Here is a 24,572-nt window from a genome sequence, read left to right as displayed (position 1 = left end):
AACTTCCTGGTTGGATATTGTTACTCTAAAATTAAGGGATTAAAAACAAACAAACAAAAACCACCTTATTTTTGTCTTTATCTTCAGAAAAGATAAAGCTTTCCTCACAAGAAGTTGTTTAGAGATGGCTACTATCAGCTCAAAAGCTGCAATAATCTTAAATGACTGGTAAACTATTCAAATTCTGCACTGATCTTGTTGCAGGTTATCTAACGCCATTAACATGTTTTGTAACCTTTTTTTTATCTGAGAAGTGTTGAAGTAGCCGTAGTTTTACTGACAACATTTAGCAAAAGGGGCACTCAAGCTACAGCAAGGTGTTATAGCTTCGCCATCAGAATAACAGCTCAGCGGTTGCTGAAAGAGAAATTTTTTAATTCCTGCTTTCCCTTATTTTACTTTTTTTAGGAAAAAATATTTAGCAATATTCAAATGAACACAGCTAGAAATGTGCAGGAGATGAGTTATTCCCAAGACTTTCAGAGTTTCTAAGGAACTGAGGAAGAAGGGAGTGAGCTGGAGCAGCCTATCCTACACTGTTTTGCCAAACCTCCTACCAGGACAGATTAAAAGTGGGTTTTCCCATTCTCTAATGAAACTGCCTTTTCTTGCTAGCAGTTAACCTGATGTTTGGTGTTGAATGTTCAAAGGCCGAGATTTTTTTTTTGAGACAGGAAAAGCTTTTACAGTTGCAAAATAGTCTAAAGTTCTTTTCTTTCAGGAAAAAAAAAAAAAAAGAAAATAAGGAAAATAACAGAGAAAGATATGCAATATATCCAAGTTTTTTGAGTCACGCTTTCAAGTGACACAAACTACCAGGAATGTGGTTGTAAGATAAGAATTCTGTCCTCCTTAAACACAGATCAGCAGATATATTTTTAATCACTTTTATCAACCTCCACCCTCAAAGCAATGTTTAGGAAAATGCATGAGTATTGGTCTAATTATGAATTTACATTCTCATATTCTCAAAAACATTTAGGTTCATTTAAAGGCATACACACTCAGCTGTTACTCCCATAACTTACAGTCACCGCACTTGGGAAATCTAGGACTAAACCCTCTCTTTCCAACATTGCCTTCTGCCCCCAAAGATACAGTCGGTGATTTTGGCGCTGGGTGGCTCAGGAAGGAACACGAGAGCTGGCCACAAGGCAGGCTCACCACATGGGTGAGGCTTTTCCTTTGGACACTGACCCAGTGTCCCAGCAATAGCCTCAAGGGAGAGGAGGAGACCAACCTACAGCATTTCCCCATTCACACAACAGACCTCCCAGCACAGCCTCTTCACCGTACCATCTCCATTTAAAGAAAAAAGGGGGGCAGGAGGGGGGCAGTTGACCAGCAGGAGAGTGTGACCATTAGGGAGGGATGGGTGGAAGCCTTTTACCCAGGGGTTTTCTGGTCATGGTGGTCATCTTAGTGAGTCTCACAAAATGTAGTTTTGAGGTCACGAGGGTGTTTGCTTGAAGGAGGTGGTGCTGTGCCTCAGGAGAGGGGCTGGCTTTGTGGGTTCTGGGGCATTTCCCACTACTGTACTGCATGCCATGCTTCAGGCTCCAGCTCTCTCCTTCAATCGCTCTCAACACCTGCCACACCACCAATCTTACATTGTGTTTGTAAAAATTTAACAGCTGTTGTTTTCTTTCTCTTCTGATACTGTTCAGCCAGAGATCAGAGTGGATTACTGAGCCCAAGAAAGAAGTGGAAGAATCAAATTGGAGTACAACATGGGTTGAATCTTGTTGAAGTGAGTGCTAATATATTTTCTGTGTTTGTAATTCAGCTTTCCTTTTGAGTTTGGGATGTTAAGTTTTGAAGTCATGAAGGTGATTTTTGGTGTGGTCTGGACAGAGATCCCAAAAAGTGGCATAAAAGGATAGTCTGATCTCCCTCAGAGCTGAGATCTGAGCTCACTGCTGCCTTAGCACTAGGAGGTTAACTTATATGCCGATGTGGTAAATACATCCAAAGCGTATTATACTTCTTAGCCTATTTAATATGGATTATTTGTGCCTTTGCAAGCTTCTGTTGTGGCTGCTAATACTAACAAGTTACTTAGGTTGCCTAGCTAAGCTGGTTCCAGCACTGATTCTTCAGTCAATACTACGGCATTTTGAAATGATACATTAGCTCCCCGATGGACTGTACTGATTTCCTTCGAAGAAGGTAATAGCAGCAGCAAGTATTACCAAAAGTAGCAAATCTTTCTATGGTTTGGGCGTTTTTTTGTTTTGGTTTTTTTTTCCTGGTTCTGGGGTTTTTGTTCTGGTTTTGTTGTAGTTCCTTGGGGTTTTTTTAGCATGCTTTTTGTGCTGTGGTTTGAGTACAAAATGGTAAATGAGCAGGTTTCTTCTGACTCACTACAAACCTGCTGTGTGGCTTTTTTGCATGACTTACAGTACTGTTTTTCTGGTTTGTTTAATTTTGTTTTTCCCAAAGGAGGGTGTTGATTTTGTTGCCCACTTCCATATTTTGATACTGATTCTCCATAAATTTATTTCTGAGGTCCAGAACACACTTCCTTCAATTCTTTAAATACAGATTTGGATACAGAACTGGATATGTATTTATTTGTTTCATTTTAATGATAAATCTATCAACTTGAACATTAGGCTATTTAATAGAATGAATTGAACATACTGTAGCAGCCCTTAGGTTATTTTGTCACTGCTTAATTTATAGTTTGTTCTGGGTTTTGTTTGATTTTAAGCAAATTTACCTCTTCTTGTTGTGTTAAGGGCACCAATGAAGATGCCTGTCTGCACAAGTTCCACGTAGACTTGTCTCTCTCAGATTTTGTAGAGAAGTAGACTCATCTGCAGCCAGGAGATCACCTGACAGACATTACAATGAGAGTGGCAGGTAAAAGCTTATCTGGGATACAGAAAGATGGTCTGTTGCTCTGCTAAGCCAAGTCTTAGCTTCTTTTAGTGATGGGGTGGTCTGTTTTCCAATTTTTTTGATCCACCGTTCCTTGGTCATGAAGCCTGCAGTAGTGTTAGATTATTCAGGACATGTCCTTTCAGGCTGAGTAGACCCATGCAACATGCCTTACAACTGTAAGATCAGATTGTGATACGGGCTTCAGGACCCAAAGTTCGTAGAATCACAGGATGGTTTGGGTTGGAAGGGACCTTAAAGACCATCTAGTTCCAACCCCCCTGCCATGGGCAGGGACACCTTCCACTAGACCCGGTTGCTCAAAGCCACGTCCAGCCTGGCCTTGAACACTTCCAGGGATGGGGCATCCACAGCTTCTCTGGGCAACCTGTTCCAGTGCCCAGAAAAACGTGGAAATGGGTGAAGTCATTTAGCTGATTCTGTTCCACCTAGAGATTATAAATAGGAAAATATCTGTTTTAGAAAAACATAATCTTTAAGTATATCCAGATTTCTCTAAGCAGTCATAATTGTTTGGTGCAAACAGTTGCTTGGAAACACAGACCACCTGTTACCCAGATGCAGCTCAGCCGACTAAAACATGTGTGTTACATCAAGGAGTCCAGATTTCATGTTAGGCAGAATTCCCACGAAGGCTGTCAGAAGCAGTGTACTTTAAGGAATACCTTAAGAAATACTTAAGGAATTGCTTCTGCATTTCAGTGGGAAGTTGCGCTCTGTTCTCACCTACCAGAAACTCCGGCTGGGGATGAGAACCCGAGCAGTGGCTCTGCCTGCCAGGCTGCTGGAGCAGTATCTGGGTGGAAAAACAATTCGATTTTTTGGGGGAGAAAGTTTTGTTTGTACTTTAGACAGCAGGTCAAAGATCAATAGAATTTGTAGAAAGCTGTTTTGTCAGTGACAAACATCAAAGTACGAAGGAATAGTAAAAGAGCGGGGGGCAGGTCAAAGTACGAAGGAATAGTAAAAGATTGGGGGCAGCCGTAGGGGAATTAGCTCAAATGGTAGAGCGCTCGCTTAGCATGCGAGAGGTAGCGGGATCGATGCCCGCATTCTCCAGTATTTTTAATCGTTACTTCTCCTCGCCACTGTGAACTATACCTCATTTTCTTTTTTTCAGTCACCGGTTGCAATTTTTTTTGCTGCTTTGGAAAAGAACCACCTGTAAACTTCTGTTTTGTCTAAAATTAGTTTAACTGCCTGCACAAAAAATAAAACCCAAACCTCCTGTTGATGAGTTTTAAAGAATGAAACAAAACCACACTGGTAGATACCACTGTTTCTTCTGAATTTTGGCTGTGACACAATTTTAGTGCCCTGTACATACTACCTTATATTATAATGCTGTTTTAAATTGAGATGCATTTTTCTGCAGCAGTTTTTTAAGGATTAAAATTAACCAAGAAGCACATGCACAACATGAGTGATTGAAGTAGTTCATGTTGATAAAAAATGAGCGTTTTTTAAGAAAAGTGCAAATTATGTTTTTATATTGGGTTAAGGAAGAAATTGAATGAAACTGTGAGAATTCTGCCTGTCACTTGAAGCTCAGGTTAGGAAGAAGCGCGTTGTCCTGGCCACGACACGTGCGAAGTAGCTGGAGGGACTGCAGTTCTACACTGGGATGATGATGATGACCCAGACGACTGCCCACGCTTACATCGTATGAACAATTTCACTAACTTTTCATATAATTAAAACCTAAAAAAAATTAGTAAAACGCTCACATTAAATTGCGATGCACTTGTAAGGAACTGAAGTTAATTTCCTTTCCAGTAGCACAGCATAACAACTTAGTATTACATGCCCTTGTGGAGATCTCCTCTCAGAGCGTTCACAAGCGCAGTCCTGCTGTTTTCTTTGCTGTATATTACCAGCTATACATTTTCTTTCACAAACCCAAACAATTAATCGAAGGAAAATCTTACCCTACTCCCGTCTCTCAAAACGCTGGAGAATGCGGGCATCGATCCCGCTACCTCTCGCATGCTAAGCGAGCGCTCTACCATTTGAGCTAATTCCCCTGCCCTGCGGCATTGCGGGGCGGATTCACCCTGCTGAATCGCAGCTTCGCTGCTCTGGATGTCACTACTTTCCTGAGCCAGCCTATTTATTCAGTGTCACTGATTCATCACGGTATTTGTGGGGAAAGCCTGTTTACGTAACAGTCAGACCACTCGGCATGTAAGAAGCAGCAGTACTGATGTGTCTTCTGCTATGTTACTTTGATAAAACAATGCTTTCCTGAACAAAGCCACCTCCAGCGTTCCATTCAGGGCGGAGGGAGAACTATTTTTTACCTCTCTTATGATGCAGATACCAAAAAACTTGTAAATTTAGAAAGTATATTGTTAGAAGTCACTGAAGGGCAATGAGATTTTGCTTCACTTTGTTTTTCAAGTCTTTTTATTTATTTTTCCAACAATATTTTCTAATCAGCTATATGTAAATTATAAATATAATGGTTTAAAAGTTTGTGTTTATCATAGTTTGTGGAAAGAACGTATTCATTTATATGTTCCTAAGTTACTTTCTAGGTCTGTCTACATTTACGTACTAACTTTGACAATTCTAAGCGCTTAAATCGAACCTGACACTCTCCAAGGACCACCCTCAGTGCCCACATATGGGTGCCCACAAGCACATTCACAGCACTGCAGCATGGATCCCCACCATAGGCACCCATGTCTGACAGACTAGCAGAGTGTCCACACGTGGCCACGAGCCTATGGAGCACACATATCATAGAATCATAGAATGGTTTGGGTTGGAAGGGACCTTAAAGACCATCTAGTTCCAAGCCCCCTGCCATGGGCAGGGTCACCTTCCACTAGACCAGGTTGCTCAAAGCCTCATCCAGCCTGGCCCTGAATGCTTCCAGGGATGGGGCATCCAGTTAAAATACTATTACATCTTAAATATACTGGGTTCCTAAAAACATTTCAGGAATATAAAAAGTTCAGATGTAGTTACACTGGCTTTGCAGTAAGAAGCACATTGTCAAAGCTCTGTTCACGGGTTATTACATCAAGGGATGCTTTCTGGATTTAAAGAACAAAAATGTAGTTTAGAGGGAGAGTGGTTGCACTGATAGACTATTAAACAATAAAGGCAATGAAAATGATGGAACGAGAGATTTCTCACTTACTGTTTAAATGCCGAAAAGTATGTTCTGCTAGCAAAACAAAACCCCAGTATCACTGCAAATATTCTCCTAAAATGTATATATTCTCCTGCCTTTCCTCAGTATCTGCACAACAATAAATAAAGCTTTGTATTTACCATCTCTTGCAGTATATTGTAACTGACTTTATCTAGCTCACCAGAGCAAACTGGAGGGGAAAACCAAATATGCAAAAGAGGTTCCAGGCACATCTTAGGCTGAGGGACAGCCCCCTGCCCGTCTGCAGCTGGCATCTTTCCCATATCTCATTTCACAAGGGTCAGCTCTACGTGCAGGGTTTCTTATCTACCCTGTGCAGTCTGAGTCAGTATGAACGTGGCAGATCAACTCTCCCTATTTTTCACCTGCAAATCTCACTCTGCTGCCGCTGAAAAGGCCTAAAGCCTGGGCAGTTTAGCTGACAGAAAAACAGGCTATTTGTTGCCGAAGTCAGGTAAGGGTGAGGAAAGGCCTCTGCAATAGCACTATTTTCACTGATTCAGATGTGTATTCTGTACAAGTGACAGCCTGTTGTTTTGTGATCTTGAGTTTGTTGTGATTGCTAAGTTTTCTTGTAAGATCCTGACTAAAACTTTCTAATTAATGCACTTGGGCCAGAGAACTGCCTTACCTCCATGGCTGAAAACAGCCTGGCCTCCTGAACCCCACTCATTTCCCTGGGGTATTTCAGCTGCGAAGGCTTTGCATCCACGTACTTTTATTTAATGCACATCACTTCGATGTATCTCTTTGGCAACACAAATGCAGACTGATACAAGCTAATTTAATCAGGCTTGACTTTCACTTTCTAAGGTGGTCTTCTTAGGGGGCGTCAGGGCCAACGTGAGATTTGTATGATCTTCAGGCTGCTCCGCTGCATTGTCTGTGACGTGACTCCCGTCAACACAGAAGAATCGTAGGATCATAGCATCACAGAATGGTTTGGGTTGGAAGGGACCTTAAAGACCATCTAGTTCCAACCCCCCTGCCATGGGCAGGGACACCTTCCACTAGACCAGGTTGCTCAAAGCCTCATCCAGCCTGGCCTTGAACACTTCCAGGGATGGGGCATCCACAGCTTCTCTGGGCAACCTGTTCCAGTGCCTCACCACCCTCTCTGGGAAGAACTTCTTCCTGATATCTAATCTAAATCTCCCCGCTTTCAATTTAAACCCATTACCCCTTGTCCTGTCACTACAGGCCCTTGTAAAAAGGCCCCCCCAGCTTCCTTGTAGCCCCTTCAGGTACTGGAAGGTGCTATAAGGTCTCCCCGAAGCCTTCTCTTCTCCAGGCTGAACAAGCCCAACTCTCTCAGCCTTTCATCACAGGGTGAAAGAAACAGCTGAAAGAAGCAGCTGCCCTCTTCAGCGGAGGATAACCCAGTGCGAGCTGGGTGCCACCAAACGGCTGCCTGCCGTGAGTCTGTCAGGCCAGTTAGCAGGGGGTGCCTTACCCCGATATGGGGGCAGTTTGTCACCTGGGGCATGGAAACAGACCGACTCAGGGTCACATAGCGGTAAATGCTCTAGGGGTAAACAGCTGCCCCGGGGTTACTACCCATGGTAAAAGAGGAGAAGGTAAAATAGGAGAATCAGTGAAGAGGAGGCAGTTTGTTTTTGTGGTTACTACAACCTAAGGGTACAGGATGAGTCATGACTAATGGGGGGAATTAGCTCAAATGGTAGAGCGCTCGCTTAGCATGCGAGAGGTAGCGGGATCGATGCCCGCATTCTCCACTAGGTATTTTGTTTGTGGTGCAACAAAACGGTTAGCCACCAAAACTGTTTCCATGGATTGAACTGTAATTTTGAAGTAAAATAAGCTCGGTTTTTTTTGATGTATTTTGATTTATTTCTTAAATGCTGCTATATATTTGACAAGAAGAAATTAAACTAATTAACTCATATTTAAAATAAAATAAATAGAAACTGACTTTTTTTGGAGGGAAAAAAGAAAAAGCCGAATGTACTTCCCCTCCTGAATTGCAAGCAAGAAACTATTATTTTATACACCTAAAAAACCAGGTGTATAAAGCCTTTTCTGGCTTGTCTTGTTACGACTTCATTTGGAAATGCTGAATGAAATATTACGACTGCATTATTTGGCACCTGTTTTGGAACTGACGTTGCATGTGTTCTTAGCTGCCAGCAGAGAGACCAGAGCAAGGGAACTGTACAACGTGTGAAGAATCGCAGGCTTTAAACACACTTAGACAGCCCGAGTTTTGTGGTCCCCAAGAGCTTCGTGGGAGGGGGGAATTAGCTCAAATGGTAGAGCGCTCGCTTAGCATGCGAGAGGTAGCGGGATCGATGCCCGCGTTCTCCAGTGTTTTCTTATACCTACAGGAATTGTTATAACTAGGAGAAACTACCAAAACCAAATTAGGGTAACTACTTCAGTAAAATGTTAAATTTGCAACATGAGGATTTGCCAGGCTTTATGGAAAAAAAAGGTTGCCCAGAGAAGCTGTGGATGCCTCCTCCCTCAAGTGTCCAAGGCCAGGCTGGATGAGGCTTTGAGCAACCTGGTCTAGTGGAAGGTGTCCCTGCCCATGGCAGGGGGGTTGGAACCAGATGGTCTTTAAGGTCCCTTCCAACCCAAACCATCCTGTGATTCTATGAAAACAATGGATGAATGATGGTCAGAAACCCGGATCGGCATGTCTTTTCACCACCTGTCCAACTAGGATGTAGTTTGGTCAGAGAGTGGAAAAGAGCAGTTCAGGAATGCTTGTTCTTCCCCAGTTATCTATTCTGGTTCCTATCCAGAAACATAGGATCTTGTAATTTATGATCGTTGTGCAGCTGTGGTATGAGCCGGATCAGTTACGTCAAGGTTAAGGGTAAAAGTCATCACCTCTTTCCCCTCAAGTTTGTGTCCTAGAAAACACTCTACAGCTTTTAGCTGGTATGGTCTGTTAGCTGTGCCCTTTGTGCAGGTTGTACCTGAGCTCCTTGGCCTTCTCTCCTACTTCAGGTTTTGCAGAGCTGCTGTAAGAGGCTAAGATGGCTTGCCACGCTTGTGTTAGAGCTTCAGAGAGAACCTCCGCCATGCAACTGATTCACTGTCTTCCCCCAACACCTTACTGGTTTCTTCTGATCCTTCTCCAGAGGCTGTGTGTTTCTTCCCGCTGACCCTCCTCGAAGCAGCTGCACACCAAGTGCAGCTTTTTGGGTCTCAGTGCTGCTGAATCTGCTGTGAGCAACGTAAGGTGCTCCGTGTCGACAGAGCACCTTACAGTGTGCAACAGGGCCTACTGATTTCGTCACTTCTTCTGTTCGTGGCTGAGGAAGAAAATGTGCATGGAACTAGCAAAAGACTGGTATTACTCTACTTCTTGGCATGTGTCCTTATGCTTTGGAGGCTGGAAACTTGACCTTCCACTTGAACTCTTGGGCATACCTAAAAAAGGGCCTACCAGGCCTAATGACTACTCTCAGTGTGATGAATAGACAGCAGTTGCCTAGAATGGTCATACTCAATCCCACCCTTTTGATAACAATCTGGGAGGTGCCTACTGCTACTGGGTACGTGCTTATTTTCGTCAGACTTGTCTCCGTTCACTGTGCTGGCACCGGGTTGTTGTCCCACCAACGTCCTTCACTAAACCTGCCTTATAAGAAGGATTCCTGGTCATTATCTCTGAGGTGTGATTTCTCATCTCATCAACTGTTTTAAGAAGCATGGATGAAAATCACTTAGACGTCTGTCTCCCGGGCATATCTAATGAGTCTTTTCAGAGACAGAATACCTCTTCTTCTTTTAGGATGACCACTGAGGATTCCAAGACCTCTTCAAGTAAGTGAAGAGATTGAAATTTATTTTCCCTCCTACTCTTCATGAAGTGGAGGCAGAGGACACAGTTTGTGTAACATCCTCTTTGAGCTTTGCCAAAAGGGTTATGCAAGCATTCTAAACTGCTTGTTGCACTTAGATAAAATAGACCGTACAGAACAGCTGTGCTGAGGAAGTTTCCTACAGCTGAGGAAGATCTACACAGCATTGTGTTTTGCTATAGGAAAATCACTAGTACCAGACACTTGGGAGCTTTATTGTTTATCCCAGGGGAAATATCTTACCTACTGGGGTTATTCTCGCATTTGCAGTTAAAACAGCATTAAGCCTGCTTCAGCTTCCTGATCAGCCTTGGGGCTGCTCTTTTCCGTTAGAGAGGAAGCTGAGAACAACAAAGAAGTATTTAGATGGATTTCTACAGCTAGACCCTGTATTGCTGAGAAGCTGGATCAGGCCCATAATGATGTTTGCTTTGTATTCATTTGTTTATACTGATTTAATTTTGGTTGGAGTGTTTATCTATCACATAGATTCTGTGAGAGACTCCTCTTATAAGGGTGGCAGAGGCAATTACTTTTTAAAAGTGACATCAGGAGCTGTATGATTCTGGTATGTAGCTCTTATACAGCAATGGAACATGAGTGGAAGTGTCAACCAAGCACATATTGCCAAGACTGTTTAGAAAGATACTCTAAGGAGATGCCCAATTAACGAAAAAAAATCTTCCTATATAAGCTCCTTAGAGCTTCATTGTTACCAAGCTTAAGAGCTTAATGGCTGTTTTTTGGATACAGAAAGAAGGGCTAAGAACTAGCTGGATGATAGAGTCATCTTCCCACCCATTTACTGAAAAGCCAAGGTAATATACTATGTGATTGAAACTGAGGTAAGATCATAAATACCAATGCAGGTAGCCAGCCTAGCCTTACTACATTGCTGGAAGCTCAAATCACTCGATGGACATTATGCACCTGGATACTTGGGCTCAATTCTCTCTTCTTTCTGGCTTTAAATTGTGGATATAGTAAATGTGCAGTTATGTTCTGGAATGGTATTTGCATTCACCTGGTTCAAGTCTAGATCTGATGACTAGATCTGCTGGAAAAGACTGGCAACTGGAAAGTGCTCCTGGCTTATGACTATGAAGTAGTACCAGGAAGGAAATATTCCCTGGCACCCAACTCAGTAAGCTTGTGCCAACCATTTCTTCATTAGGTGAGAAAAGCCAAACTCTGAAGGGTCTGTTGTGGTTACTTCTTGTGGGGATGGCAGGAGGACATGACACCTGAGTACCACAGCACCGGGCAGTATGAAAGAGTGCGACAGGAAAAAATTATTTTAAGGACAGAGAGTTACCAGCTTTTTCTTTTGGGGGCAGGAGGACATGACACCTGAGTACTACAGCACCGAGCAGTATGAGAGTGCGACAGGAAAAAATGATTTTAAGGACGGAGAGTTACCAGCTTTTTCTTTTGGTGTCTGAGATGCTCAGAACTATTGATGATTAATGTTTTAAGGTTTTTAGTACCTTTAGGAATTAGGTAACAGCTTACAAGTCACAAAAAACCCCCACCAAAACCAGAAAACCCCCACACCTTGCACCAGGATCGTAATAACATTAACCTCTTAAAATGAAGGGTGAAAAGCTCCTCTACTTCCTAGGATTTCTTTTAGACATCATTAGAGAGAGTCTCCAATGTATCTCCAAGTAAGGAAGTTTAGTAACTTTCCCACACCTATCTGTATTTTTAAGAGTCTAGACATTATTTTATCTAGTAGTTTTCAATAAACAAGGTGAGGAAAGACTGTATCACTCTTGCTTCAGAGCTGGGAAAGGTTTTATTCACTACATTCTGCAGAACGTACAAAGACTTTCATGTCTTTCTTCTACATTGTTTCTGATGTTAAGAATATGAAGGTTTTTGCAGGAGAGCTTTGCCCTGGTTGCATATTCCAGTCTTTAAATGACTTGAGCTTTTAGAATTTGTAAAGTGTTTTAATTATAACTACTAACAGCAAGAGGGTAAATACAGCAGTACATTATGATATAGAGTTTGAGACTATGGAAATTATTCTCAGTTTAAGTAAATTACTTTCATCTTCCTTTTGCTTTGTGTACATTTCAAATTAGCACATGGATGGTTAAGATTTTTAATCTTTTTTTTTTTTTTTTTTTAAACCAAAAACACATCTACAAGCATTTCCATTCTATCTACCAAATTACAGAGTGGCACTTGCAGTCCTTTAAAGAAAACCCAAAAAACCACTGCAGGCTGAAAACAAGTCATCTCTATCAACTACTACATACAGGCTTTAAGAGCCACCTAGTGGGATTATTCCAAAAATAACCTTGTAAACACTAGAGTAATTCCTAATAAGCATTTTACTTTAAAAAACAAACAAAAAACCCCTCCACACCCAACCAAAAAACTAGATGATGGTGAACTTAAGAGTCATCTTAAATCAAAATGCAGCTGAAATCTGTTTTACACACAAAACTTTCCTCCATTTCCTAGAACGCTCGATTTTTGTGGCTACACTATTCCATACACATTTAGAATTTGCAAATAGAACAGCCCAATTTATGTTGGGCAACTTTAATTTGACAGGCAATTTTAATTTGAGGAATTTTGCTGCTGTAGCCAGATGCATCATGAGTTTTTTTTTTTTTTAAAAAAACACTAAATTAACTTTCTTAAATATGTTTCTGAGTTTAAGAAGCTTTTAGTCTTGTTTGGTCTGACATGAGAAAGTGCCAAGTAGTTCAGAAGGGTAGGTTTTGTTATAGCTCTGAGAGAGAAAAAGGAGCGGAGAGAAAGGTCTGTGAACTGAGGCAGTACTCTAAGGACCGAGCAGTGTAAATGGAAAAGGTATGCAGGTGATGGTCTCAAAATTAAAAAGCTTAGGACTGTATCAATCTCTCATAAAAGGCAGATAGTAACTGTGAAATAAAGTTATGTATGTTCTAGTGGGGAAGAAGAGGCCATGAGATGGTTGTTTTCTAAGCAAAATGCATACCTCAACATGGCAGAGGAAAATAAGATGCTACAAGACAAACACCACTACAGAATCTATGATCCCAGTATTTGAGAGTTTGGAATTTCATCTACAGACTCCTATTTTGAAAGTAGGTGTCAGGCCCTTAAGATTTCAGCTTATCTACATCTAACTTAAGCCTTGAGTCAGGGAACCTAGACTTCCCCTGCAGAAAAGCACAACACAAACCTTCCAGTCCATAAAAGCCAAGGTGGTGAGGTGATAGTGACTTGTTTACTAATAAACAAGGCTGGGGAGAATGCTGTGTCTTAACCTGATGCTTCTGGCATACAATGTATTTTTAACTCCAGGATCGTCTGAGTGTTCCTCATACTAAAACCCACAAATGACTGAAGATTCAACTACAGTTAAACAGTATCTTGCTTGGTACTGGTAGCAAGAAAAATCAGGTTTTAAAGGTGCTCCCTTTTCACACGGGGGAAATTTGCTTCCCTTCTGTTGGAAGCAGCGACACAGAATATAGGAGTATTTATTTCAGCTTAAAAGTGCTAAGTGAGCAGTTGAGATGAGGCTGGTGCTGTCTGCGCTGAAATGAAATTGGGGAGGCCTTTATCCAGTCATGCCTAACTGTGTAGTAAGAAAACTTCTTTTCAAGTAGAATCTGCCTTTTTTACACTGAGGATACTACCAAAGTACACTTAAGTTAAAAAAAAAAAAAAACAAAAACCAAAACACCAAACCCCAAACAATCACAGAAAACCAACACCCACCACCCCCTCAAACAAACCTCCCACAGACAGCTCCCTAAATACTGCAGAATTCTCAATTAAAAAGTGCTCAACACAGGACATGCTCATTTTCACTCAAAATGAATGCCAGAAGAACCCTTTTAAATCCAAAACCTTTATTTCAGATTACAGCAATACTAGAAGTCAAATTACATTTACTAAGAAGTCACTTAAGATGAATTTTTACAATTCAATTTGAAATAGATACAACATTGTTAGCATGTGCCACAAAACCTCGTAAAAATACAGGTTAGTCATTACATTTAGCTAAAATGTAAATAGCATTACTCAGCTAAGGATGTTTTAGGTCCTTTGTAATCTCTTGTGCTGACAGAAGTGCCACTTACTGGTCGCTGCACTTGTAGCAAATGATAACCAAAAATCTTGCAGGCTGGCAACATAGCAAGGCAAAGTAAAGCCATGAAGGTTGGTTTGCAAGGAAAGGCCATGCTTGCATTAGGAAATGCTAGTCCCAAATATCAAACATCTTGCAGACTGACACTCTCTTAAGTAAGACGATCTAAAGCCTTGACAGCTGGCTTGTCAAGCAAAGGCCAACTTACAGCAGTCTAACAGTCTTCCCAGTCACAGTCAAGAAGTCCTCATCAGCCAAGGCACGAAGCGCTTCTTCAAACATTTCCTTGGTGACAGCCTTAAAGAAAAGGAGTAAATCAAGTAAAGATATTGGGGGGCAAGGCAGGGAATACTTCAAAAACCATAAAAATGTCTTACTTGCTACCAAATTTCTCATCAGGTCATATTTAAGCTTTAGTATGGTTTTTAGTTTGCTATTTCAGAAGCCAGAATAAACTCAGACAGAGCAAAGATTCAGCTCATTTACCCACAGAACTGGATTTCTGGTCACATCACCTGAAAAATTATTGCCTCCCTTTCCCTCCACAATGTGATTTGAAAACAAGATCACGTTGATTTGGAAAAACACCACTATGCTTTTAAAATGAGTGAAAGTGAAAAAACAAGACAGGAAACTTACTGCATCAGACTGTGCTCGGAGATCATCGAAAAGTTGTTGGTACTTCAAAGCTGGCATTTTGCCCTTTGACTGAATGAGCTTCCTTAAGGCTTGAGCCAACTCCTCTTTCCGCTTACGGGCTGTTGCGCTCATTCCTTATAAAGAGAAAGGAAACACCATTTAGAAATAAACTTGAGGACAGGCTAAATTACATTTAAAAACTACAAAAGCCCAATAGCTTCCCAACCCCGTAACTGAAAACACAAACCTGTAGTGAGGATGGATATGTCCACAATTCCAGTCCTTGGATCGGTAGCGGACTGTTTGAGTGCTTCCCTATGCAGGCGTTTTGCTTCTTCTACATCAATTGTTTCAACTTTCTCAGAAAAGCGTACTTTAGCGTGCGCTTCTGCCAGTCGGATCAGCGACTCCAGCTGTCGAGGATACGCAGAAACCATTCCCCTGCCACTGCCAATCTTCCTCATGTCCACGTATGCCTGAAGAGTCATTAAGTATTTCAGTAAATCCTGCCACTTCTGTTGTTTCCAGAGTCCCCTTCACCACCCACCTCTTATTCCAGAATAAGAGCGATTCTGGCAAGCTGTAGCAAACACTTTCTGCTCACATCCCTTCACGATTCTTCTCCAGTGATGGATAACCACATCACATACATGCATTTCCCTCAAAGCAATTAAGCCCTCACAATGAGTCGTCTTGAAGAATTTAAAAAACTTGGTATTACATCACAGTACTTGTGTCTGCACGGACACATATCACTTCAGTGGAATTTTACACTTTTATTAACGTGACAGAACCAAAACCAACACATCTGAAAGCTGATGATCAAAGCACAGAACGACATTTGTGTTGATCCCTCTTTCCTTTACGAACGCTGGTGATTTAGAGGTGTTTGAAGAGTCTCATAGGAGAAGTGTATAAAAGGAGTAAGCGCACATTTTGCCATTTTTGACAGGTCACTACGGACCTGGGACATGATTAACAGCAACTCCTTTACCTCAATAAGGGCTTGGCTTGCTTCTTCACTTAACCTCGGATTTATGTAACTACGAGCGTAGGCGATGTAATCCCTCAGTACTGCCATGTCCATGTATTCCTCCTCCATCTTCTCTTCGGTTCGGTAGTACAGTGAAACCAAATGGCGAGCAAGACGTCTGTCATAAGCTTCATCACGTGGATCCAACATTAAAAAGATCAAGTCGAATCTGAACAAGATAAGAACCCTTTATTAGCGTGTATGTTTTCCTGCTAAACGTATTAAGTTAAAGCAGTTTGTTTCAGGGTCTTTGAATAAACAGGTAGGAGTTATTTGACTATGACTTCCTACTCTAAGTAGGAACTGCTCTAGTAAACGGGAAAGATAATTTTTCTAGAATTCGGGAAGTACAGTAGACTTGCTTTCATTCTGTGGACTTGAAACTTTGAAAGTGAGACACATTTTGCAAAATTCAGATCCCGTGTTCAAGGCTGACAGCTTTTGTTTTCTTAAACTAAAAACCCACAAACCCACCACAACACAAAATCCAGAAGGCACACAAACAAACTCCATGCTCATACCAAATACATGGAACAAGCTTGCTGCTAAAGAAACTGCCACGAAAGGCAACAGCACATACCCATGTAGTTATTTCATGCATATAAATATATATGCATATATATATATATGCATAAAATGACATAGAAATTACATATAGATATGTGCATGTGGTATATATGCGTATATTCATATGCATAAATATACATATAAAATACATATAGATATATGCATATGGTATGTGTATCAATTTAGTACATTATTTACTGTTTAGATATCAATATGTCAATACTAAAAGGCAGTTCCCTGCTCACATAGAAGTTGTTAGAACAGTAATTACAATAAATGTTGTGGAAAACTTACGTAGCAAAGAACACAATTGTCCCATTACACTGTATTTAATTGTTTTTACAAAAGAAAGTCTAACATGCTGTAAAAGGAGACATGCAAGTGGGAGTTGAGTACCTTGACAACAGTGTATGAGGAAGCTGGATATTTTCAATAGTGGTCTTTTTTGGATTCCACTGTGATTCTACAGGGTTGGCTGCGGCTAGGATAGACGTACGAGCATTCAGTTGGCAAATAATTCCAGCCTGTCAAAACGAAAAACACTTCCAAAACCAGTTGCAACTACATGCCACCAAGGCTTCCCCCTCTGCCCAACTTCCATGATACCACCGGTGTTATTAAAGGGGTTCTGTAGTTAAAAAACTGCATTGCAAAACCTGTCAGAGCAAAGCCAGAACGGAATCATCCAGAAATACGAGTTTGGTACGAAAGCCATGTTCTTTTGTGCGTGAGATACTACACAATCCAGGGCTGATCCACTGACAACAACCGAGAAGCGTAGTCCTTTGTGCTCCTGGCAACGTTTTGGTTTCAGCTGCCCAGCAGACACCCCACGCTTAGTGCAAAACACTTGGAACTGAAGGGAGACTGACCTTTGCGATGGAGAGAGTCTGTTGTTCCATTACTTCGTGTAGTACCGATCTCGTGCTTTCGTTCATTTTATCAAACTCGTCGATGCAGCAAATGCCGTTGTCGCTGAGCACTAGAGCGCCTGTCTGAAGAACCAGCTGCCGTGTTTCTGGGTCCTTCATCACGTACGCAGTGAGACCAACCGCGCTCGAGCCTTTGCCAGATGTATACTGGCCTCGAGGAACCAGGTTATACACATACTGGAGCAGCTGTGATTTACTAGTACCCGGATCGCCACAGAGGAGAATGTTGATCTCTGCGCGGAAATTGCCTCTTCCTGTGCGAGTAAAATCCTTTCGCGATCCCCCAAAAAGCTGAAGCAGGATACCCTACACAAAAATATTCGCTTTAAAAACCAAACGTCACCAAAACCAAAACGTCACCCCTTGTATAGTTAACAGAGCAAATCCAGCTGGTGAACCAAAACATGGCTAAAATTAACTCAGACACGGAAGAACCCCCTTGAAACTGCTTTTGGAAATCTTTAAAAGGGTTTATTATTTATAGATACCCACAGCTACATTTCATTAGAAACATACAGTTAAAACTGCTACATCCTATAAACTCAGCTTTTAATTAAAAGTTTCCAATTAGATTTGTTCCAAATCTACTCCAAAACTTATGTAATCAAAATTTTGATAACAAATTCTGCTGACAACAAGAAAGCCAGAATAGACTGTTGTTTTCCCTAAAGCTATGTTTAAGCTTTAAAGTACTCTTGCCTCTTTTGCATTATTGAATAAGTGCCATTTTTATCAGCTTTTTAATCAAGACTAATCAAGTATCCTTTTCTTTTCAGGAAAACTGCTTTACTGTGTGACATTACTTCAGCGTGTTCTTTCCTTACCCATAAAGATCAAGTGTTTAAGGTATTTTTCATTGGAATTTACCAATGTTTCCACTTTTACTCTTCCTAAAAAAAGTGTATGCTTGCTGTGTTAGTAAAGAAATAAAAGTAACTAACTGCCAGTGTTTTGAAAGTACTAGAATTATTAGTATAAAAACATATGCTTGGAATTTTATCACTTAGCTAGAATTATCAATTTCCTTTTCAAATTTACTAGTTTAAAAATTCACCATTTCCCAGTGTTCCTTTTATTTCTTTTTTCCCCTCTAGCAGCATACATATACTAGATAGTCAGTGACAATGACAGCTGGAAACAGCAAAGAAAAGAGCAAGGAAAACTGTACACTACATGTAAAGCCACTGCACAATTCCTTAGAGCACAGAAACCTTGCTGAAGCATGGAATGAGCTATTTATATTCCTTCTGTTCTCATTCCCTTAGAACAACTTGCAGAGGTCAGTATAACCTGTTCAGTAGTTAGAAGAAGAACACACTCCATTTTATTTTCTTGGAGCCCCCCCAAGGATTAGTGCTCCAATACATGTGGATCTCAAGCACGTCCAAGTATTAAAGATAAAAATTCTGTATGTTGTTGCCAAAGGGTCCCTGGCTTTCCTCAACTCCACTCGCTATACCAGATGTGCCTTATTAGTGTGATGAGGTGGTAACAAGAAATGGAATTGTTGTATGATTTGGAATTCAACTTCCAGCTATCTCAGAAACCTACGAATTACGGTAATGTATAAATCAGCATAGAAAACAAACCAACAAACAAACAAACAGATAGAAGAATATACTTGAAGAGGATTGCTTGGTGTCTGACATAAGTTTTGTCAATTACAAAGCTGTACTGCTTCAACTGAACATTTTGTTGGGACAGCCGCTTCTTGGATACCTCGAAGTGATTGTTTTGACATCCTGTAAGTCAGGGTGAACCAAATGCCATTTTTAAGTGACTGCTCTCTCGTGGATGCCTCTTCACAGCAATTACTTACTATGTTATAATGTTATGTTATACTACTTATTTTTTCTTTGATCACTGATAATCTGAACATTCCAAGAAATGTCCAAGATCCATATGGCAATTAAGTTTTCCCAGTTCTGCTGCTTTCCTGCTGTTTGTTTCTTCCCTCTAATTAGCACTCCTTAATACCAGGAAAAGAATTATGATACACTTACAACCAACTCCATCCTGACAAGACCGTGGAGATTTAAGACTGCTCAATACACAGCATTTTGAATTTTAAAGCTTCAAGACATTTTTATAGTAATTACAAACATACTTGCACATAAACACACGTCTTGTAAGAGAAATAAGAGAATTTCATTTACCTTTTTGATGTCTTCATGCTCATAGATACTTGGGGCCAATGCTGAGGAAAGTCTCTCATATATGTCTTGTTTTTCAGAAAGCTCTTTCAGAATTTCCACACGCTCCACTGTAAACATCTTTTGCTCGGTTTCCTCATCAACACCATGCAGGCGTTTTGAATCCGTCTTACGATAATGTATGACATCGATGTGGGTCTTATAGACGGATTTTACACTGCTGACCCTGGGATTAACTCGAATTGGGACTGCCCTGTAGATACCTGAAGACAATTTTTAATCACAGTATTAGATAGGAAGAAACATGGTAATACCAAAACCTGAAAATATTACAATTTTCCCTTGAAATGTAAAGCTTTTCAAAACAGCCGGAATACTTCAATCAGTTTATTTCCCAGTACCAGTCATATAGAAATCATAGAATGGTTTGGGTTGGAAGGGACCTAAAAGACCATCTAGTTCCAACCCCACTGCCACGGGCAGGGACACCTTCCACCAGACCAGGTTGCTCAAAGCCTCATCCAGCCTGGCCTTGAACACTTCCAGGGATGGGGCATCCACAGCTTCTCTGGGCAACCTCTTCCAGTGCTTCACCACCCAAGTCGATGGAACATAATTAAATCACGTAGGCCCTATTTTTGCAGGTACATAAGTATTTAATATTCCTATCAGAATGGTTCTCAACAAGGAAAATGCTTAAGCATTTTTGAAAAAAATTAAGGCTTGGTGCTCTTACAAATCCTGCTCTTATGCCTAAAGTCAGCATTTCCCCTCCCTTTTTAAAAGTGCCAAGTTTAATTATTTCTTATGCACCTCTAACAGCTAGCAGTACAGCAGTTGTTTAAAGCAAAGTGGTTTACAGAACGTGGCTGCAATATCACAGACCTTACTCAATGTTACCACTCTCCTGACAACACGCTCTCTTTAAGGTATCGACTCTTCCTCACATACAGAATGACTGAATTGTCAAGGTCACCTGTAGAGGAAGGAACCTGTAGAGATCATCTAATCCAACCATGATCTCAAACTGGAGTCAACTAGAACAGGTTGCTAAAGGCCATGTCTAGTCAGCTTTTGAGTAGCTCCAAGGATGGAGATTCCACTCAGCCTTTCTGAGCAACCTGTGCCATGGATTGACCAGCCAAACAGTAAAAAAGTTCTCATGTTCAACCTGAATTTCCTGTATTTCAACTTGTGCTCACTGCCTCATATCTTGTCACTGGGCACTACTAAGATCTTGTCTGAATGTGTCTCTGGACACTGCCCCACACCCCAAATCAAGTATTTACAAGTACGCCGGTAAACTCTCCCCAAGCCTGCTCTTCTCCAGGCTGAGCAGCCCCAGCTCCCTCAGCCTCTCCTTATACAACAGTGTATCCAGTTATTTTTCAGCCCTTTGCTGAAACCACTCCAGTAAGTTCATGTCTCCCATGTACTGAAGAGCCTAGAACTGGACCCAGTACTCCAGCTGTGGCCTCACCAGTATGGAATGGGGGGCCAAGGATCACCTCGTTCGACCTTGCTGCCAACACTCCTCCTAATGCAGCCCAGGAGGGTGTTGGCTGAAAGGCAACACAATCATCTGGTCTATCGAGCACTGCCTCCTTCAGTCTTGCTTTTGCCTCCAAGTCTGCTCAGGGTGCACTCTGTCCCATCATCCAGGTCCTGGTGAAGATATCCAGCAGTCCTTGACCCAGTACTGACCCCTGGGGTAGACCCGGGGTGACCAGTCTCCAGCTGCACTTTGTCTACTCATCTTAATACTTGAGCAGTTCTGCCAGTTAAACCCATCTCACTGTCCACTTACCTAACCCCTACACCATCAGTTTGCCTGTGAGGATGTTATAGGATAATGATGAAAGCCTTGCTAAAGTCAGAATAAACAACAACCACCGCTCCAGCCATCTCCTTGTAGAAGGTTGTTATCCACTGCAAATCCAATCACCTTGTCATCCTTCATACAGTTAGAAATGGCCTTCCAGGATTATTGGCTCTATTGCCTTCCCAGGGATCAAGATGAGGTTGACTGGCCTGTAGAACCCCAGGTTTCCTGCTTGCCCTAAGAGTGCCGCTGGCTTTCTTCCAAGTCACCATGACTTTTCATGTATAACTGAATGGCCTTGCAAAGATAGTGGCTGGCTCCCTCAGCACTTGCAGGTGCATCCCACCAGGTCCCTTTATAGACAGTTAAGATCAGCGAAAAAGGAGGATGCAAACACTCAAACCAAATTTTACCTGTAACATTAACTCTATCTCCTGGCTGAACTTTATCAACGAGGTCGTTATGAGCAAACAGCGCAACCGTATGAGGGGTCTGTCCAGCTGGCATATCTTCAGGAGACTCCTGCAGTTTGATCTAGTGAAAGACGTTTTAGTTTCAAAGAAGCAAATCTTTTCTACAGAGCATCCAACAGAATCTTGTATTGGCACCATCTTCAGCATCACTTTGAATCAGGAACATCACCCAAGAACAAAACACCCCCACCCAAGGAGCAAAACTGATTACTAATGAAAAGATACGATGAAAGTGAGAATTCTGCTGGTTGCTACTGGTATGGCTAAAATGCTGTTATAGACAAGGCTCATCTAGTCCAGACAGAAGTGGACATATTATATAAAAAGGAGCTTCCATTTAGAAACATTAAGATATTTACATATTTAATCTTTTTAATGCATTCTTCTCCAAAAGTGCAGACACCCTTTTGCTAACCTATTTTACCCATTTTCATGTTCCAAAACACTCTTCCTTTCTCCAAAACATTCAGCCTCAAGACACATGCATTAATGCTCTTGATACTGGGGGTGTGGGGGAGAAAAATTAGCAATTGCTTTGTTACCGCCACCAGCGAAGCCAACATACCATCTGTTTGTCAGAGAACATGGATCGATTGTGAATCAGCGCCATGCTGTGCGTCGTGTTACAGTTCTTGCATACCGATGGTTCGGCAATCCTGCCACGGTCGATTTCTACTCTGGTGGTGAAAGCACAAACCTGGCATTTAAAGAATGCCTCTTGCATCTCAGGAATTAACTGGGAGCTTCTGATGACCATACCACTGATGGTGATGAGTTGATCAATGTCTAGAAAACATAGAAACTCACGTCAGCACTTCACACTTAACATTTAAAATAATGGTCAAATTTCATGTTACGTTGGTTTTCAGGTGGGAGGCAGACATTTGATTAGGCACTAATATTTTGTCTAAGAGAAAGCAAAAAGAATGATAAACGTCGTACAATAGTTTGATTTACAGTATTTAGACAAACATTTCTTTGCAGCTGCAGAACCAAAAACACAAGTAGCTGACATCAAGGAAGATTTTCTCTGGGGACAGATTATTCTGTATTTGGGCCCTAAAGCATTTGCTTCTGAAACAGACTTACATAAACAAAAAGACATCGGTGTGGCTGGACCACAAGTACAATTTTATACAGTCTTCATGTAGTTCTGTGTTAACATTCAGTGAGTTTATGTACATCTCCTTATGATTTTCTTTCTAACATGGTAATCAAAAGTTTACCTTCAGGGTTTAGACTTCTCATATTCCTAGTCTTCAGTGCATTATATGGCCTTACTTGAATTTGATGTTCTAATATTGAATCAGGGTAATGATCAAAAAAGATCTCATTGGCAGCCATGTCAAATGTTGGGATAACTTCCTGCATAAAATTGTTAGAAACAGTTAAACTTACAAAGTCTAAAAAAAAAAAAACAAAAATCACAGAATGCAGTATTTTTGCATGAAGCATCTTATGTGCTGCTGACCAGCCAGGAATGACTAAAAGTTATGCCAGCTGAACATTTTCCTACATAACAGAGCTTCCTGTTTAGATCAGGTTTATTCATTTCAGTATTGCAAAGCAGGGGGAGGGGAAAGTTCAAGACTCAGGACACTGTAGTTTACCAGCTCACTTTGCATTTATGAAGTACCCACTATAATATCTACGATCATGTTTTAACTATTGTAAAATAAAAGACATTTTATATTCAGTAAAATAAGGAAACCACAGAGATTACACATAGAGCACACATTCCTTTTAAACAAACATATTAAAAGCCAGAAATATGACAGAGCCACTCAAAAGCCAGAAAACAAATGTACTACTTCACCTGCGGATAGCAGATCAGTTGCCTGTAAAGGTTTTCGTCAAATGATCTTAGATGGTCGCAATTTACATTCAGGAATGGTTCTCCAACCATATTAATCTGTAAGTTATTTGACAAGAAATCTTTAGCTCAATGACATGTACAACTGAAGAAAAAAAGATTTCGCTGTGTTACAAGTACCTCTTCGAGTCGTTGCATATAGCGTGGCTTGTTAAGATCCAAACCAATGTCTTCATCCTCTTTAGCTAGTGGATCAATGAAATGCTGAAGAAATCTCTGAATGCCAGAGGTTAAGAGGGAGACAGAAGGGAAAGGTGAGCAGAACTTAGTAATACGAACACCTATTTTGTAACAGATTCAAGTAACATCTGTTTAAATCAAACTAGCTTTAAACAGGGAGAAGATGTTAACCCACCTGGAATTTTTCTTTGCAGGAGGCTACATTAACATCTGTTCCCCAAATAACCAGCTTTTGTCCAAGAGATTGCTCGGTCGCTACGACATCCTCAGACGGCTACATGGAAACAGATGAAGCGTACGCAAATACACAGTTGTTCAGAAAGAAGTTGTCAGATACAAAACCTGAAGACATCTACCTACCCCATCCGAGTGTAAATCGACTTGTCTGGCTTTACGGACAGACCCGAGATCTGGCCTCTGCCTAACTGGAGTTCCTCGTACGCCACTTCGCGGAGTACCTTCTACTCTGGAGCTGGGTGTGCCATAAGTCAGAGGTGAACTGATATCGAAATCGAGGGGAATAGCTATAAAAAAAAAATTGTCATATTGTGATTATCAAGACACTTGGCATTTAGCACAAGCTAAAATTCAGCTTCTCCATTGGTCTTGTCATTGCTACTACCCTAAAGTGAGCAGCATCAATCAATTCCAGTGTTTCGCTAAAACAGAAACAGTAAAGATGTTGCACATCTACCTAGAGCTTTTCTTTGGGATCTTCTGAAAGATACCAAGCTCTAGTAAAACTTTGCTAGAAAACTCAAAAGCAGTAATGTAGTTTAAAACTACCAAGCATAAAGTCATAATGTAGCATTTTAGATGAACCAAGTTGTTCAGTATTCTGGGGGCAGTAAAACAAGTGACGTGACAAATTACCAGCTACTACAAATAAAAACAATCC

General features: G+C 41.1%; 1 protein-coding gene and 4 non-coding genes across 5 annotated transcripts; 3 read left to right on the top strand and 2 right to left on the bottom strand.

The window, feature by feature from the left end:
- The first annotated feature begins 3,890 nt into the window (after positions 1–3,890).
- On the top strand, positions 3,891–3,963 carry TRNAA-AGC. Its single transcript has one exon. It is a non-coding gene; the product is annotated as a tRNA-Ala (tRNA).
- Positions 3,964–4,855: 892 nt separating this feature from the next.
- Positions 4,856–4,928, bottom strand: TRNAA-AGC. Its single transcript has one exon. It is a non-coding gene; the product is annotated as a tRNA-Ala (tRNA).
- Positions 4,929–7,730: 2,802 nt separating this feature from the next.
- TRNAA-AGC lies at positions 7,731–7,803 on the top strand. The gene has a single exon. It is a non-coding gene; the product is annotated as a tRNA-Ala (tRNA).
- Positions 7,804–8,319: 516 nt separating this feature from the next.
- Positions 8,320–8,392, top strand: TRNAA-AGC. Its single transcript has one exon. It is a non-coding gene; the product is annotated as a tRNA-Ala (tRNA).
- Positions 8,393–14,033: 5,641 nt separating this feature from the next.
- MCM4 (minichromosome maintenance complex component 4) lies at positions 14,034–24,198 on the bottom strand (the record flags this gene model as incomplete). The annotated part of the gene is made up of 14 exons (XM_010158717.1): positions 14,034–14,299; positions 14,642–14,775; positions 14,889–15,117; positions 15,636–15,843; positions 16,638–16,765; positions 17,114–17,479; positions 19,330–19,589; positions 21,562–21,682; positions 22,187–22,407; positions 22,848–22,986; positions 23,438–23,533; positions 23,615–23,710; positions 23,850–23,948; positions 24,035–24,198. Coding segments are annotated over 14 exons (2,354 nt in total), but the record flags the coding sequence as incomplete, so codon positions are not given.
- Between the last annotated feature and the right edge of the window lie 374 nt (positions 24,199–24,572).

This window comes from Eurypyga helias, unplaced genomic scaffold (assembly GCF_000690775.1).
Source record: "Eurypyga helias isolate BGI_N326 unplaced genomic scaffold, ASM69077v1 scaffold539, whole genome shotgun sequence".
In the NCBI taxonomy this organism is placed as follows: Eukaryota; Metazoa; Chordata; class Aves; order Eurypygiformes; family Eurypygidae; genus Eurypyga; species Eurypyga helias.
This window is presented reverse-complemented; position numbering and strand designations above follow the sequence as displayed.